This window comes from Notothenia coriiceps, unplaced genomic scaffold, assembly GCF_000735185.1.
Source record: "Notothenia coriiceps isolate Sejong01 unplaced genomic scaffold, NC01 NC01_scaffold00018999, whole genome shotgun sequence".
Classification (NCBI taxonomy): domain Eukaryota; kingdom Metazoa; phylum Chordata; class Actinopteri; order Perciformes; family Nototheniidae; genus Notothenia; species Notothenia coriiceps.
Window position 1 is genome coordinate 1949435 of NW_011351700.1, and position 15740 is coordinate 1965174.

At 40.8% G+C, this 15740-nt stretch overlaps 1 protein-coding gene across 1 annotated transcript in view; it reads left to right on the forward strand.

Moving 5' to 3' along the window:
- gpc5c (glypican 5c) overlaps nt 1-11391 on the forward strand; it is a 93509-nt gene extending 82118 nt beyond the window's left edge. Inside the window, exon 9 of the mRNA XM_010778183.1 lies at nt 9013-11391. Within this exon, the coding sequence (XP_010776485.1) occupies nt 9013-9197 (185 nt within the window). The 3' untranslated portion in view covers nt 9198-11391. The remainder of the gene's footprint in view (nt 1-9012) is intronic.
- Nucleotides 11392-15740: the final 4349 nt, after the last annotated feature.

Sequence of the window (15740 nt, forward strand, 5' to 3'; positions counted from 1 at the left end):
GTGTGTGTTTGTGTGTGTGTGTGTGTGTGTGTGTGTGTGTGAGAGTGAGTGTGAGTGATATCATCCAAAATCAGTGTTCTAGGGGAGACTATGGTGTGACTTGTATATGTGTGTGGGGTTGTACTGGGCCTTCAGCTTCTCTCTTGCATAAAGGGAACTTTCTCCTCAGGATGCCCCTCCATCTTGAGAATGTGTCACGTTGACTGGTGGAGGTCACTGTCCTCCCAGGGCCTCTTTTGCCTATTTGTTTCTGTGTGTATGTGTTTGTGTATAGGGGAGTAAATCTTAATCTTGCCAAGGAGCTTAATAGTCTAGTGTAGCCAAGAATTGCGCTGGGCAGATTCCATTGCACTGATCCCTGCTCTGGAGTTGCCATGCTGCCGTGCCCGTTGCTAGGTTAGCTGGAGTAAGACGTGTTCCCCACTGGTGCCCCTGTATGTTTGCCCCTTTAGCCCCTTGAGTGGCCTTCAAGCCCTATACACTGTAGGTTGCCTGTGAACCAGAGAGACGGTTCCCAGAGAAGTGAGTGTTTGTGTGTGTGTTACTTAGAATACGGAGTTGGTAGATTAGTTTGACGGGGCAAGGAGCCCCATGCCTGACATGGCACCACATAGTGGGTGAGACAAAAACAGCGCAAAGATGGATGGCTAGTAATGAACTGTGTGAATACATCCTCCCCTTCTCTCCACCCTCTAACCTTATCCCTCTTTGTAAGAAAGTGTGTGTGAAAAGAGATAAGGAAATATACAAGTGCTAGGGAAGGTGAGTGTGTATGTGTGTGTGTGAGACAGTAAAAAAAACCTTTAAAAACATAGTGATCCGCAGAGTGTTAGCATTCTCCAGCTGAACCTAACAACGTCAAGACAGCCGTGATCCATGGCCACCAGGAGCAGCATCACTCTTTTATCGGTGTCTAAAGGTCTAATCGTAGGCAGACTAATAGCTTTGTGTAATAGTAATGCTTGCTTTACCCAGGAGAGAAAAGAGAATACCTCTTAGTGTGTGGAAATCTTCATGCATTCAAGTGTATTGTTATGTGAAAATGATCTAAAAAATAGTCTTGAGAACTGAATAGATGTATGTTTTTAAGTCCTCTATATGTCTGTGTTGTTTAACGTCATTTTGTTGAACCCCAAATGAGGGCCAGCACAGAGCTTATCTACACACTTTGTCCCAAGTGTATGAAATAACTTGGGTAATATCTACAATCATTAACCCTTTAACTGCCAGACCAAGAAAAAAGCTATGGAAAAATTATTTGTTTGCATTTTTTTATCAAATGGGCCACAAATAACCACACACCATTTTTTATTTTTTTATACTGACCACACAGTTTTGTTTTTATGAGCCTCTACCAACTAGTCGAGCTGGCATTTTATGGTAAAAGTGCATTTTCAACAATCATCATATACAGTACAGTATTTGTATGCATCAAACTGAAATAAAACACAAACTCAAATACATTTGTTTCTTTTATGGAAAATAAGCAATATATACAACAAGATATTTTCATAAAAGATAATAAATTATAATTGAAAAGTGTTTTTCATAATGAAAAAAATACTTTTTGCTCATCTTACTGTATATGCTGAATTGGCCTAACAAGAAACCACTGGCCTAACAGCAAATGTCTACTTCCTGTGTTAGTCTCTGTGTGCAACTTTGGGCTGAATGCCATGCATGAAAGGTGCTATATAAATTAGTATCACTCTTTCACTCTGAGACTCATAAGGAAGTACTAGATTTAGTAATATTACCATGAATCTAACTATGTATTTACCATATTTTATTGAAAAACATCTCTGAAACTCTGAAAAAGTAATATTGCTAGTTTACCATAAAAGGCCAAATCAACCGATTGGTTGAGCATATTTTCCAAAAAATAATTACACCCTTGTTAAAACTTTTTTTGTGCATCAAGTTATCTAATTATGTTCAGTAAGTGCCCTGACACTAAAATATGTCAAAAATGATATGGTTACCTTACAAAAGTTGACCAAAAATAGTTATTTCTTCAGCAGTGATTGCCAACTTCCTCAGTGGAAGCTAGCTGAACGGCATTCTGTTCAAACCACAGTGACATCTAGAGGTTGTTTTGTGCATAACACGTCAACCAAACGGTAGAGCTTGCTGAATCAGATGGAGTTACACTTTTTAATTTTTTTCCCAACAAGATATCAAGACACAAAATGTGCTCTATCAAATGGTGGCGCTGGCAGTTAATTGAAATGTGTGCCTATGATAAAATGGGGTTGTGGAACACTGTACTGTATCTGATTAAATTTTTTCTCATCACTTAGGTAACACAGAGCCTTTAACTATCAAGGGATAGATGGCAGGTAGCAAATATCTAGCAACGGTTACACATCAGGTTGGATCAGAGGAGAATACCCTGTCCTTGCAAATGACAGAGACTAATGGTACAAATCATTTTACTGATTTTACTGCATTTAAGAAACGATGAGCTGGCGCCCACGCTTCAACGACATATAGACAATTGCATAAAGACTTCCTTTTTTTTTCAGCAAATGGATTGATTTGGCAACTTAACAGTGTCGTTATTCAGCTGCTTGGCCTAGCTGTCACAGGAGAGGAAAATATGCTCATTCTCAAGTCTTAAATGTATGCTGGACACACACAGATTATAAAGATGGGTGACATGCCAATCGCATATTGTCTCACTTCTAAATGTAGACACAATGTCTGTCATTATATGGGCATAGACCATGATGATGCGTAAATATTTGAGCCTACGCGCATGCTTACATTTCTGTCTGCCTGTGTGAGTGTTAAAAAAAAATATGTGTCAAAGGTTTTCCCACTTAATGAAACATTGCTGTGAGGCAGGTCCAGTGGCCTTGTCAAAACGCAAGCCCATGAGCAGCTTTACACCCCCCCCTGTGTCTCGCATCAAGCGCTGAAGACCCTGAAGGTCAAGGAAGGAAGAGAGGAAGGTGGGAGTGAGGAGGAACAAGTTACTGACCTCCACCACGCTCCCTCAATGTGCCATAAATCAAACATCCGCCTTCTGACCGTCTCCATAACGGTTCAAAGCAGACTGGGTGGTGAAAACTGACACAGGGGCTAAAAGCAAATGATAAACAACTCTTCTATTTCTATTTCTATTTCTATGTAGGCGGTTCAGTTACTCTAGAGTCAACAGTAGGTTAGAGTGTAATTAGACTGAGATGTAACTACACAAGCAAGGGCAGATTCAGAGATAGATAGAAAGAAAACAAACACAGTTGAATTGAAGAGAACGCATATTTAGGTCTGTCATGGTTAGGGTTGCAAAATTCCGGGAATTTTCAAAGGTGGAAACTTTCCACGGGAATTTATGGGAATAAACTGGGAATTTTCCAAATTGAAGGTTGGCTCTTAATAGGGAACTTAAATATAGTTGGGGAAAGTATATTTTAGCATAATCTTGCTAAAACAAACAGATGCCATTCAAGTACACTTGAATATCCATGCCATAGCACACTGCTTACTGCATGGCTATTGAGACCACACAAAGGTTCGCAACAGGCTCACAAATGTGAGAGTGGAAAAACTGGTTGGCATTCGGGTAAACCTAAGGCTCTTTGAGCCTGACACAGAGCCATCCTCAACAAGGCTGGACAGTAACACTGAAGAGGAAGACTCAGATTTGGATGTTGATGAGGCCCAGGAAGAGCCCGTTGACTGAAAGGGTTTAGCAGCAATGCAGAGGATTGCTTGAAGGAAGATTTGCATGTTTAATGGGACTTTTTGGAGGGAGAAGGGTGAGTGGGGTTGGGGGGGATGAGTAACATTTAACTCAACATTCCTGTTTTCGTTCCTCAATGAAACAAATAATTGTTCAATAAAATAATTAAAAACAAAGGCTCCAGGACAATGAGACCAGCCACGGCCCTGTCATTGACGACTTTGTCAGGTGGTGTGAGGAGTCCTATCTACNTATTACGTTGTTGGTGCAACTGGCACTTTATGTTGAACTGTTTATTGTTTTGGCCAAGGTTATTGAGAGAGTTGGACTGAAATTGATTAGATTTTTTAAATCAACTGTTGGTAAATCAACAAAGTCTTTATGGCCTCTGAAGCAACAGAGAGATGTTTTCTAATAGTCAGGGTTTCCAATGTTCTGAATGTACTTGAAAGTATTGTGTTTTACTTAAAAAACAAAGTGTTATAGTTTACAGAAGGGCTACCTACCTGTAGGCTACCTGAATCTCTGAAATGTACTATATTCCTAAATATGCTATTGCTACACTTTATGGCAAAAATTGCACTTTTCTGTTGGTCTTTAAGTACCACATTGAAAAAAATAAACAATGTTTTGTTGCTTAAGCTTATGTATTCAGTCATTATTCAATGGTATACTAAAATCCATGTGAAAAAAATTGCTTCTCACTGTTCTCAGGTCAAATATTTATATGTGATTAAAAATGCGATTAATTGCGATTAATTAATTACAAAGCCTGTAATTAATTAGATTAATTTTTTTAATCGAGTCCCGGCCCTAGTGTTTTTGTTTAATTTTGCATTGAATATTTCCAAAATGTCCCAGCTTAACTTCCCATGGAAACTTTCCAGAAACTTTCCGCCCCTTTGCAACCCTAGTCATGGTTATAAGTCAGTGTTGAGCCTTGAAAGAACGTCCTTGTTATCTTGATAGAATATAGTGTGACAACTTGCTAAGCCCCAGTATACAGTAGCGCCATTCCTCGCTGGATTACAGCTCGGCAGCTTGTGTTCGGTCCCAGGAAACACAAACACAGCCATGCACAACACACATGGACCTAAAGCAACTCATTGGATGTGTCCCTCAATAAACTCATTGCCCCGTTACCTGCTGCCATCCCAAATGGAGTGTATTCGTATGGTTATATGCGTTGTGTGCATCTGTCTGGTCCGTGTCTGTATTCCCGTAGGTATGACGTGCTGAGGATAAGGGAGATGAAATCTTATCAGTTGAAGACAGAGGAATGATTGTTTGAGAACAGTTTGCATAGGTTTCAGGAGTTCATCTGTGTGGCAGCAGTGGCTTTGTGCTTGCAAACCCATCGAAACACAAAATAGTTAAGAGCAGGAACGAGAGAAGGACGGAGACGAAGAGAGAGGGAGGAGTAGCAGCAATAAACTGACATGTTTGCCCAAAGAACCATCATGCAAATGTCTGTCCCTCAATTTTTCCAAAGAATTATGGCCAAGGGGTTTGTTATTCCTCCCACTCACCTTCCAACCCTTATTCCTCCCTTCCTCTCTCCCTCCCCTCCCTTTCCATCCCTCCTTCCTCTTGGCTAAAGCCTGAGGTCCATCTCTTCTTCAGTGCCGTGGCCAGGCTTGTTAGAAGCAGCTGTTGTTGCTCCTTGGCCAGAGGGAAATGGAGGCTCTTCCAAACACACAATCTACCCATCTGGAGGAGCATTAGTGACAGAGGACTCTATGAATCATTTCTCACACACTTAGCCAATGAAAAGGTCAGCAAGGTGGCAGAAGACAGAACACCCCTCTTTAACAAGCTATAGGTCGGGATTCAGCTGTGTTCTGTATGTGTATGAAAGTACCACAGTCATTATATATCAGTGTTGGATGTTCAGATGTGTGACATGATCCCCCATTCTCTTCCTCGCCATGAACATATCCCTAATGAGAAATGAAAGCTAGCACAACCCACCATTTATTCTATTATAGAATCCACATACATTATTGACACATATATACACCCTTCTTCCCTTTAGCAGTCCAATTCTGTTGGTTTCCATCACCATGATTTCTTCTGCCACTGTTTGTTGTCTATTATAAAGCTTTTTACCAATCAATTCACATTTGTCTTGTACTGCTGGGGAGAATATGTCATTGACTGTTGTTATATTGGAAGAAGTATCTCTACGTGCCATCGCATAGCCTTGATGTCGCTCGGGATGATTTATACCATCTGTCTTGATACGAGTGACGATGGATCATCATACTCATACTGAAAAGCCAAACTGACTGTTTCCCTCTTCCAACCCTCTCCGTCATCTCTCCCTCCTTCCCACCCTCTGTTTGTCGCTCTTTCTTGTTCTCCCATTTCTTTCCTCCACCATATTTGGGGGATTTACACATGAGCCAGCTTATGAAGCCCAGCTTATCTGCTAACATTGTGTCATTATGACAACAAGATCACATTCCTTTATCCTCCTGCCCTCATGGTTTTTCATTTCGTTGTACTTTTAGTTTTTGCTTGCTTTTAGGAACATAACTAACATACAATACTGCTTTTACCAAGTTTGTACTGCTTCTGCTCTTCCGTTGTATAACTATTTGTAAATATTATCATGACATTTCCACACTATTGCAGTATAGTTGTTTTTGCTAGACAATTTTTCTCACATAAAAAAGCCAGGCATATGTGAAGTCATGAATATTTATACACTATACACATTATTAGGACCTAATAGCTGGGGAAGAAACTTAAATCGCTTCAAACTTAAATTGAAACAGACTGGAAATCTTTGCTTTTCTCAGGTGTGTGTTAGCTCTATGTGGGCGGGGCTTTTTTATTACTTTCCATGATAAAGTGTAAAGGTTTCCTCACATTTTGAGGTCCTTTTCATTGTAAATGTGACGAAAGCAATGTTGAACAATTTTCTAAAAGCAGTGTATTAGATGCATATGACACATTGCGTTACTGCATAACATAAAATGTCAGTATATAAAATATTAATATGTCTTATATTCTACTGCGCCTGTAAATGGCAGAGCTGTGTCTTGAAGCACTTAAACTGTCTATTTCCCAACAGATGTTGATCTGTTTTTTAGAATCAAACCACTCACGGTTTTGCAACAATGTCCTCTTTAAATAGTGTCTAATTCTATTTATAAGAGATATTCTCATTCTGAGTGTAAACAATATGTCAAACTGATTCACCGGTGTTACTGAAGCATTGATCCATCCGTCACATTTTGGACACCTCTTTGGGTCCAAGAAGTATTCCTCATCCATGTCCTGAATGTCGTTGTGAGGGTTTGTTGAGTCTTGTGTGAGCTTTGTTTGATTTCTGAACACAAAGGCATTTTAATACAAACAAGACATGAGGTAAATTACAATATCTCATTTGTTCTCTTTTATGCCCCTCGCAGCTGGTGGCCTTCTAGGCAATCACCTGGTTTGGCTTTACCTTAAAACAGACCATGTTAGATGATTAGTTTTATTGCATAGTTCAAATATCACAAGGCTTTCCAACACCATGCATTCCAAAGTGCCAGTGCTTTTTTCTATGCCGTTATTCTTTGTTTTGGCATGGACCTGCTCCATTAATTAGCCAGTTGGTTAGCCTGCGGTGGAGTAGTGTTAGTGCCTCGTTGGCCCTTCTAAATGCTGTTTACTCAAATCTCCCCGATGAGATGCAGCCCATTTCCATTAAGACAGCAATCTGATTTAGAATAAATGATGTCTTTGTCTATTGTCTACTGGAACAACAAAACCATTGGCACGGAAAACACTCCCCTCGCTCTCCAGAGCCCTGCCTATCCCTACTCACAAATACATACACATGCATGCTTACAGACCCATAGGGCACAGTAGGGATGGGTTGATGTGCTACAAAAGAATGCATTCTTAGAGGCCAAGTGTGAAAGGAAAACATCTTATTCGATGTCAGCCTTAAAAGAGAAATACGCTTTGTATTTTCTATGTCTGTAAAGATTTAGTTAGGTATTCAAAGGTATTGTGTGGGTGTCACATTTTTGCCATTTTATATGGATGCAATATCTGATAACTTATCACACACCTGACTGTCAATTTAGTAGTACCCACACAGGAAGCTGAAACAGTATCGGTTTTACACACTGCTGGGAATCATTGCAAACTTGGCCTATTTTTCTGACAGTGACAGCATAAAGACACATTTTGAGACTAGACGTTGGTATGGCTGAGGTATTCTTCTTTTCTTCGGCCATGGCTCTATTTGTTTCTTTCAGAATCTATGAGCCTTCCCTGATTTCACCCCATCCTTCTTTGAGAGCTCACACAAAGCTTGCAGAGCCCCTAGCACAGCACATGTGCACACAGAAAATTGACGGCACTTGTAAGGTCTTATTGATGCAGGTTAACTTAGTTGGTGTGGGGTGCACTTTGCTGCGCTGAACGTAGTAATCTGTCTAATGATGAACATATCTGAGCTGGGTTTGGAATGCATAAAGTGGAGCGGGAAAAAGGATGATTAATAAGCAGAGCGAACCATTTCCTTTTGATTTTAGAGACATCAACAATCTGTCACAAACGGAAGAAAGTAGGTGGTTTAGAGGCAGGGCGATGATGAAGTTTGTCAATGGAAAAGAAGCCGTTGGATTGATTCACGAGAAGAGCCCTCTTGAAGAAAAGCTGGTATTTCACCAATGTAGACAGAAAAAGTGGTTTGTGTAATTGTATGTGTGTCTTGGGGACTGGAATTGTTATCGTTTCTTAATATCTGCTTTACCCTCACCACCTTAATTTATCTCTGATTGGCCGTAATGACGCAGTTAAGGTTGTTCATCATCTGCTGCTGGATATTAGACACATGGTCAACCCTCCATCATGATATGTGTGTGGAGATGACAGTTCTTAATTTTCTGTCACATGGGGCAGAAAAAACAGTGGCACCGTTTTGTCACTGTGACAGAAGGATTTACAAATGTGTTGGTAGCTGAATAGTAACACAGTGGCTGTAAAAGATCTTTTGAAATATTTAAAGCACTCTTCAAATAATTTATTGGCGCTTTCAACTGAAACCCCCACAGCTGTGCTTCTTCTGATGTACATATGTACTCACTTTAACTGTAACAGACATAATCATTCATCATTTTGATGGGATTGTTTATTGAAGTCCCTTGGAAAGAGACAAAGGGATTAGAATGGATGATGAAAAGCCCTTCATATACAATTATACAAGCCTAAAGGACTCTGAACATTATAACAGATTAGCATGATTACAGTGATGAGCTAAACCATTTATCTCTGTTTGTTTCTCTCTCACCTTTTCTCTATGTTTCTGTCTGTTACAGCACATACAGCCTCAAGTGGAGGGAAGCCCTTGGGGAGACAGCCTGGAGGTGAAAGCCCACGCGAGAACCCTTCCAAGCCCCCCTCGGTGAAGGTGATAGGGGGCTCAGCGACGGCCAGCTGGGCACGGCTGTGGAGCCTCGCACTGCTCTTTGCTGCACTTTGCCTGCAATGGACCCTGTTCTGATTCCAGCATCTTCTGTGAATCCCCCACCGACCCCTGCCTCCTCTAGGATCAACATACATGCACAGAGACACTCATATCATATACATACCAAGCATAGTATCCTTTCTCCTGCCATTGATGGGTGGTTATAACGGAAAATCGGCAAAGAAGACAAGTTGTGGAAGAGAAGAGGACACGTGCAGGAACTTGTTGTCCTTCAGCAACACTGATGTTGGTGAAGCTCATCTCATGCACGCTGATCTTCTAAAATTAGTCGGGTTGCTTCTAGGCTGTTTTGGGGGGCTGGACGTTTATGTTTACAGACATCAATACAGCCCCATCACTCACATATCACACCTTTTGTTGTCAGAATGGGTCAGCATCATTCTGGTTTGACTTAAAAAACGCTTACACATATAGACTCACATTCACGTTTCACATGTACAAATATAGCCGGCTTATTTTCCTGCTGTTGGTTTTTGCTTATCCTTCGGAGCTAAAAACACCATCACGGCCACTGCACCATCTGCCAGCCAGGCAGAAGAATTCATTTGAAAACTCCACTCATTTTCTTTTGGAGGATTAAGGAATGCATGATAGATTGATAGATCAATCCCAGGTGCCTGGCCCAGAACAGCAGATTTGTTATACTCTAATGACTGTGTACCTTGGCGGGGATTAGAATGTAATGAGTTCACAGGTAGAGCACGGGCACACTTGCACGGCTGAACACATTGTGCAGACAAACTAGGTGTGTATAGTATGTAACTGTATATAGGTGGAAAGATTTGAAAAGTGTCTGAGGTACTGATTCAACAAAAAGCTCTTAACTGATCGAGCTAATTGGGTTTTTTCCCTTAGCTATGAATGGACTGTGCTTGTCTGCTTCATACTACGTATAAAATAATGCAACAAAAACCTAGAGATATCGTTTCTGTAAGAAATAAAGCAGGAATGCACATCATTTTTGAACTCAAGCCAACTACAGAAATGGACACATTTTGGATGTTTGAACAAAGCTTGTACATTGTTGATTTTACTAATGTTTATTGTGCATCCAGTTTTGTGTGTTTGCTTGTTGAATTGCACATTAATGCATGAATGACCTATCAAGTTATCAAAATTGTTATGGTAGGATCAGGGCCTTATTTGGGGAAGCATCGGAAAATCATATATCATTTTTATTCCAGTATATCTCACTGATGCTGCGAAGTCAGGTTTTATCTTTCTCTCTCAAAGGTCGATTTGTCCCATGCAGATTTAAATACATTTTAACTCACACAAAAAGAGAAATGTGGGTGTATCTGTTGCCCAGTATAATCACTAAACAGAAGCAATAGTGCACAATGGCTAACACTATACTACGGTATATACTGTATATCCATTGTGTCCCTCTTCATGGATTTATCTTACACTTTGCCAAATAAGCTCTATTGTCTCGTCACTCACTCTTAAGCAGACCATTCCTTGGAATTCCAACAGAATAAAAGCAAATCTTATTTTGTTTTTTAAATGATTCCTCATGGGGATGGAGCAAAAGGGAATTTCAACAAAAGACTCTGTGACTGCTAGAATGGCTTCCTCTGTGTATCTGTTTTCGCTCTGTGTAGATGAGAATGCTTAATGTACACTTAAGTACCTGAATGAATAGTGTGAATGAGTTTGAATGTACGGTCAATGCTATGCAGATACAGTAATATACCTGATAATCCCTAAAAGCTATATGGATACAGTATCTAAGGCAAACAGGTCTACACACTTACAAGGGTCTATGTGCAGTGAAATATCTCCTCTATTAACTTGCCTGTTTTGTAAACAGCTCTCCCTCTCCCTACTGAACAGTAACTCACCATTGACTCTGCCTAAAAGTAGAAGACCCGCTTAACTACTCACATATACATGCAATATACATTACTTTGCAGCTATATAAGGTTTTAGCAATTTAAATGTGTCACATCTTATGTTCTGTAACCACATTTGTTTAGATCATACTGTATGAGTTCCTCAATGTATGTTTTGTTAATGACTGTCGTTCAATGCACCCACAGTTCACTTACAGCCCTTTACCCTTGCATGTGTATAAATGTATATATTTTAAGTCACTTGCCGTTTGTTTTGTGTCTCATTGTGTTTCTTTTGTATCGGTATGATACAGTGTACCTGAGCTCTATTAAAAGTGCTCTGCTTGTCTGCCTGTGTTGGTACCTGCTCTTTAAAGAGTATCAGTCACTTTAGGCCTTGATAAGCTCCCTAAATCAGAGTTCTAATAAATTGAAAATATGTTCATTAATGTGGACCTACACACATGGTACTTGTTCCTGATTATTCCTCTTAGGACTGTGTGGGCTTGAACAGACTGTGTTGCAGTAGGTGTGCGGGCTCTAAAATATGTTATGCTCACAGCACTCACAATGCCTCTTCCCTCAAAAGGGAATATTAAACAGTGAGGAAACATTTGACTTGGGCTGCTCAATTAATCGTATTTTAATCGCAATTACGATTATGGCTTGCAACGATTACGAAAACAACGTAATCGAAATAAAATGATTATTTTTTTATTATTGCTTTTTTTTTTTTAAATATATATTTTGGTTTTTCAGTTGAAGTATACTTAAAGAGTCTAGGTAATCAACTGTTAAAAACAAACTGTTCCATTTTTTTTCTCCAATAAATTGATGTTTTCAAAGTAAATGGATAATCGTTTTTAATCATCGTGATATCAATTATTGACCCAAATAATCGAGCTTATGATTTTTGCCATAATCGAGCAGCCCTAGTGCATAGTACACTATATTCAATAATTGCCCGGCTAAAGCGTAACAAATGGTGTCTTGTTTGAGACACAAGACTCCAGAAAGTAGAGAGCTTAAGATGAAAGTGTATTTTTAGACTGTTCTCTTTGCATCTAGTCGTTATGCTAAGCTAAGCTAATCGCCTACATGTCTGAGCTGCATAGTTAGCACACAGATATCAGAGTAGTATTAATCTATTCTTCTCCCAAATAGGATATATCCCCGAAATGTTGACTATATTGCAGCGGATTGCTTCATGTCCCTGAAAACACATCAGTGTTTCATTGAACATACTGGACTGAGTTATGAGGGCGTGGGCAGTGCAAACCGTCATAGTCTGACCTTCTCTATTTGCATCCAGGAACCCTCTTGCTAAACATATCGGTCCATGTTTGCACCAGGAATAGGGCAGAGGGGACTGTAGAAGCCATCAAATGGTTTGCTGCTGGAAAGGAGAGTCAGTGGTGATGACAGCAGCGTCGACAGTGACAGTTTGCCCGCTCAGCTGATGTGTGGCTGACTTGTTGGCTGCTCCTGTAGGGGAAACTTTGCCTATTCATGGCCTGTAATTGCCCTAAATTAGTCAGTGCTGTCAGCTGCAGAGTTATCATAACTGTTAGCCTGTCTTAGCTACTGTAGGACACATATAAACAGACAGTGAGCCTGAAGGGAGCCATGTTTGTGGTGAGACTCCCAAACTGCTAAAATGCCCAAAATGACATTCAAATAGAGTAAAATGATGGCTTATATCAGGTGTACTTCATGTTTAATACATTATTTTAGCGTTACCAGAAAAAACCAGATACATTCTAAAGAATTACAATGGGATCTCAAAGGCATTCAGTACAATGGGACTCAAGCAAAAATATTTCTGAGTAATGTTTATAATTGGTGTTCAGGGTAACCATGGTCTTTTTTTCTCCACAGTGGTTATAAAAGCATTTGTTGGCAATGTATCAGGCGACAGTGGCCCTCCAAGTCTCACCACTCCTCCCCCCTGTTATAGCCATCAGCCTGGGAGCACATAACTAATAACACTTTCCTGGCTAAAGCACACACTCTCCACAAGCTCCTTCGCTCTCTCTTTGTCGCTCTCTCACACACGCATATACTTTCATGAACACGAAAATCATCACACCGGTGATCTCATTCACACACCCTGTCCCACAGTTGTACACTTCCAATCGCACGCAGTCTGTATTTGATCCTTGGAGTCTAATGCTTGTTGCTGAGTGTCTGGCTGGCTGCTGGCGAGAGCAAAGAGAATGCCCAGTCGGAGGATATCGTGACTTGTCTTTGCCTGGCTGTAATTGGACTGCATTGTCCCTGCCTGACAAAACCAAAGCCTTTTGGTGTCCTTTAATAACCTCCGCTGACTGACGCAGAAGGCTATGGATGGCTTTTAAATATGGACAATGATGGGAGCAATCCCAGACGCTGAAACAGAGTTATTCTGCAAATTACTTTTAACTACGCTTTCTGTTAGCCTCGTAAAGACAGTGTGAAGGGTAAATGGGTATGGATGATTCAGTGTATCGTACTTTAGGTACAGACATACTCACACATTGCAAGGAGCAGTGGTCAGTGAGTGTAACTGAGAGTTTCGGGGACCTGAGGTCACAGCTGCTCAGCTGTCTGTCTGGGCTATTTTAAACGGTAGCACACATCAGCGCTTCTGTCCCACTGGCTCGGCCAAGTCCACACGCCCTCACACACATACAGAAACCTTTCGTTCCTTATTAAAGAGTACATTTAACACTAATTCACACTTTCAGGAACCTTAAGATGCGTTACTGCTTTTTATTAATGTAACTGAAATCAACCTGATAGCATGGTGGGAGCAGTGGTGCACCCCCCAGCACAACTCTCCCCAGATTGTCTTACCTATACAGACGGGGCATCAGAGTGACAAGCTTGAACTAATAGGAGGGAGGAATTTCAAATAGCTTTTCAAAATGAACAATTGTGCGAGGTAGAAGGGGAAATGAAGGGGGACCTGCGGCTTCTGTTAACCACAGCTCTCCGTCTTGAGTTTCAAGTGGTCAACTGTATCCATTTCCCCTCTGCGCAGAGCTCTCTATGCCCTCACAACAGGATTACACAAGCTGCCACTACCAATTTTCCCTCTGTCACCCCTTCTGCACACGCCAATTAGCATAATGCTCAATGAGCTCTTGAGCTGACTAATTGAGTCCAATTAAACACATTTTGGACATGACAGACCATCAAGAGGAACCATAGCATCACTGACAGAGATCAAATCACTGACAGCGACACAAGAACTTTTGCTTGATTCCTCCTACCCACTGATTGGCCTCATCTGTCAGTTCTGTTTCAAATCATGCACTGTGTTCCTGGCAGAGGGCAGGTAAACAGTGTTACAAGGTGTTGCCCTTCTGTCAGCTACCATGCAGCTGTTGTCATTTTCTGTCCGGGATACTTTTGTGGGGCAATGCCCAAGTTTGTTGCTGCCTGAAAACTGAAATAAAACACCAATAGGCCTATGACTGTACAACACATTCATGCATACCCAGAAAGTTGAATATTGCACAAGTCATCCTTCAGCTCCCTCCGGCAAAACATTCTGGATGTGTATGAACAGCATCAAATATGAACGCAATAATGCAGAACAGCCATTCAGCTGTGCAATAATCTAAAATCCCACAAGAATCCCAATTTATTCTGCCTGTTATGAAAGAAAAATAGAGGCAGACATGAACCTCTATATCCACTGCCAGAGGACTGGGCGTCTGGCATGGACCCTTTTCTAACCACTATGAAAAGACCCAAGGGCGTAGAGGTTCTCTGAACTTTGCTGCCCACTACTCAATGTCAAATTCGCCCAAGGGAAGGTGGGTGGGGGGTCAGGTAGGGCTCTGCTCACATGTTCCTGACCTGACATTGTTTATAGAACATCACTGTGTTTTCATTTGCCAGATGCTTATACTAGGAATCCACACGTATGTTGATTCTTGGCAGAAGAAGACACACCATCATTTCTGTGGCGCCATCTCACTTAAAATCGCAGTAACACTACATTTTATGCAAAGGGTGTCACTGTTAAATATGTTTAGCTTGAGCCAAAAAATATGAAAATAAGACCCTTTAGAACCTGCATGTAAAGTTATAGCTGTCAAAGGCAGTTTAAAGAGGGGATATACTGTATGTAATCCAGATGTCTTAAAAACCATGAAATGAAGCCCAGTTGTGGAAGACACCTACAGTAGATGTCTTTTTACCTGCAGATAACCATGAAAAGCTAACTGATGCCGACTGTAGAAATAACAATATGTATTTTTCCAAAGGGAGTCTGAAATCATACTCCCTTTGGAAATATATTTAATGCTGCAAAGAAAATAATTCCACTGGTTTATGATTTTACTGTATGTTTTACATTTTACATACAAAAGACAAAAGACAACAATTATTTCCTGGCCCATGAAAGAAACAGAAGTGCTGGGTGAGGTCGGGTTGACATTAGAATGTATTGCGTCTTAATAAGGCTACGCAGAGGGGCCTGAACATTAGTCACCATGAAAGTCTGCATGTTAGCAAAACAGATTAACTATGTCACCGCATGACAAAGGCCAGCCAGAGAGAAATGTGGCCCTGCAAGTATGAGCCCCCATTCCACACTGGTGGGGTCCGCATTGGTGTGTGTATGCAAGGTGTGAAACGTGATTGAGGAGTGTGTGTGTGTGTGTGTGTGTGTGTGTGTGTGTGTGTGTGTGTGTGTGTGTGTGTGTGTGTGTGTGTGTGTGTGTGTGTGTGA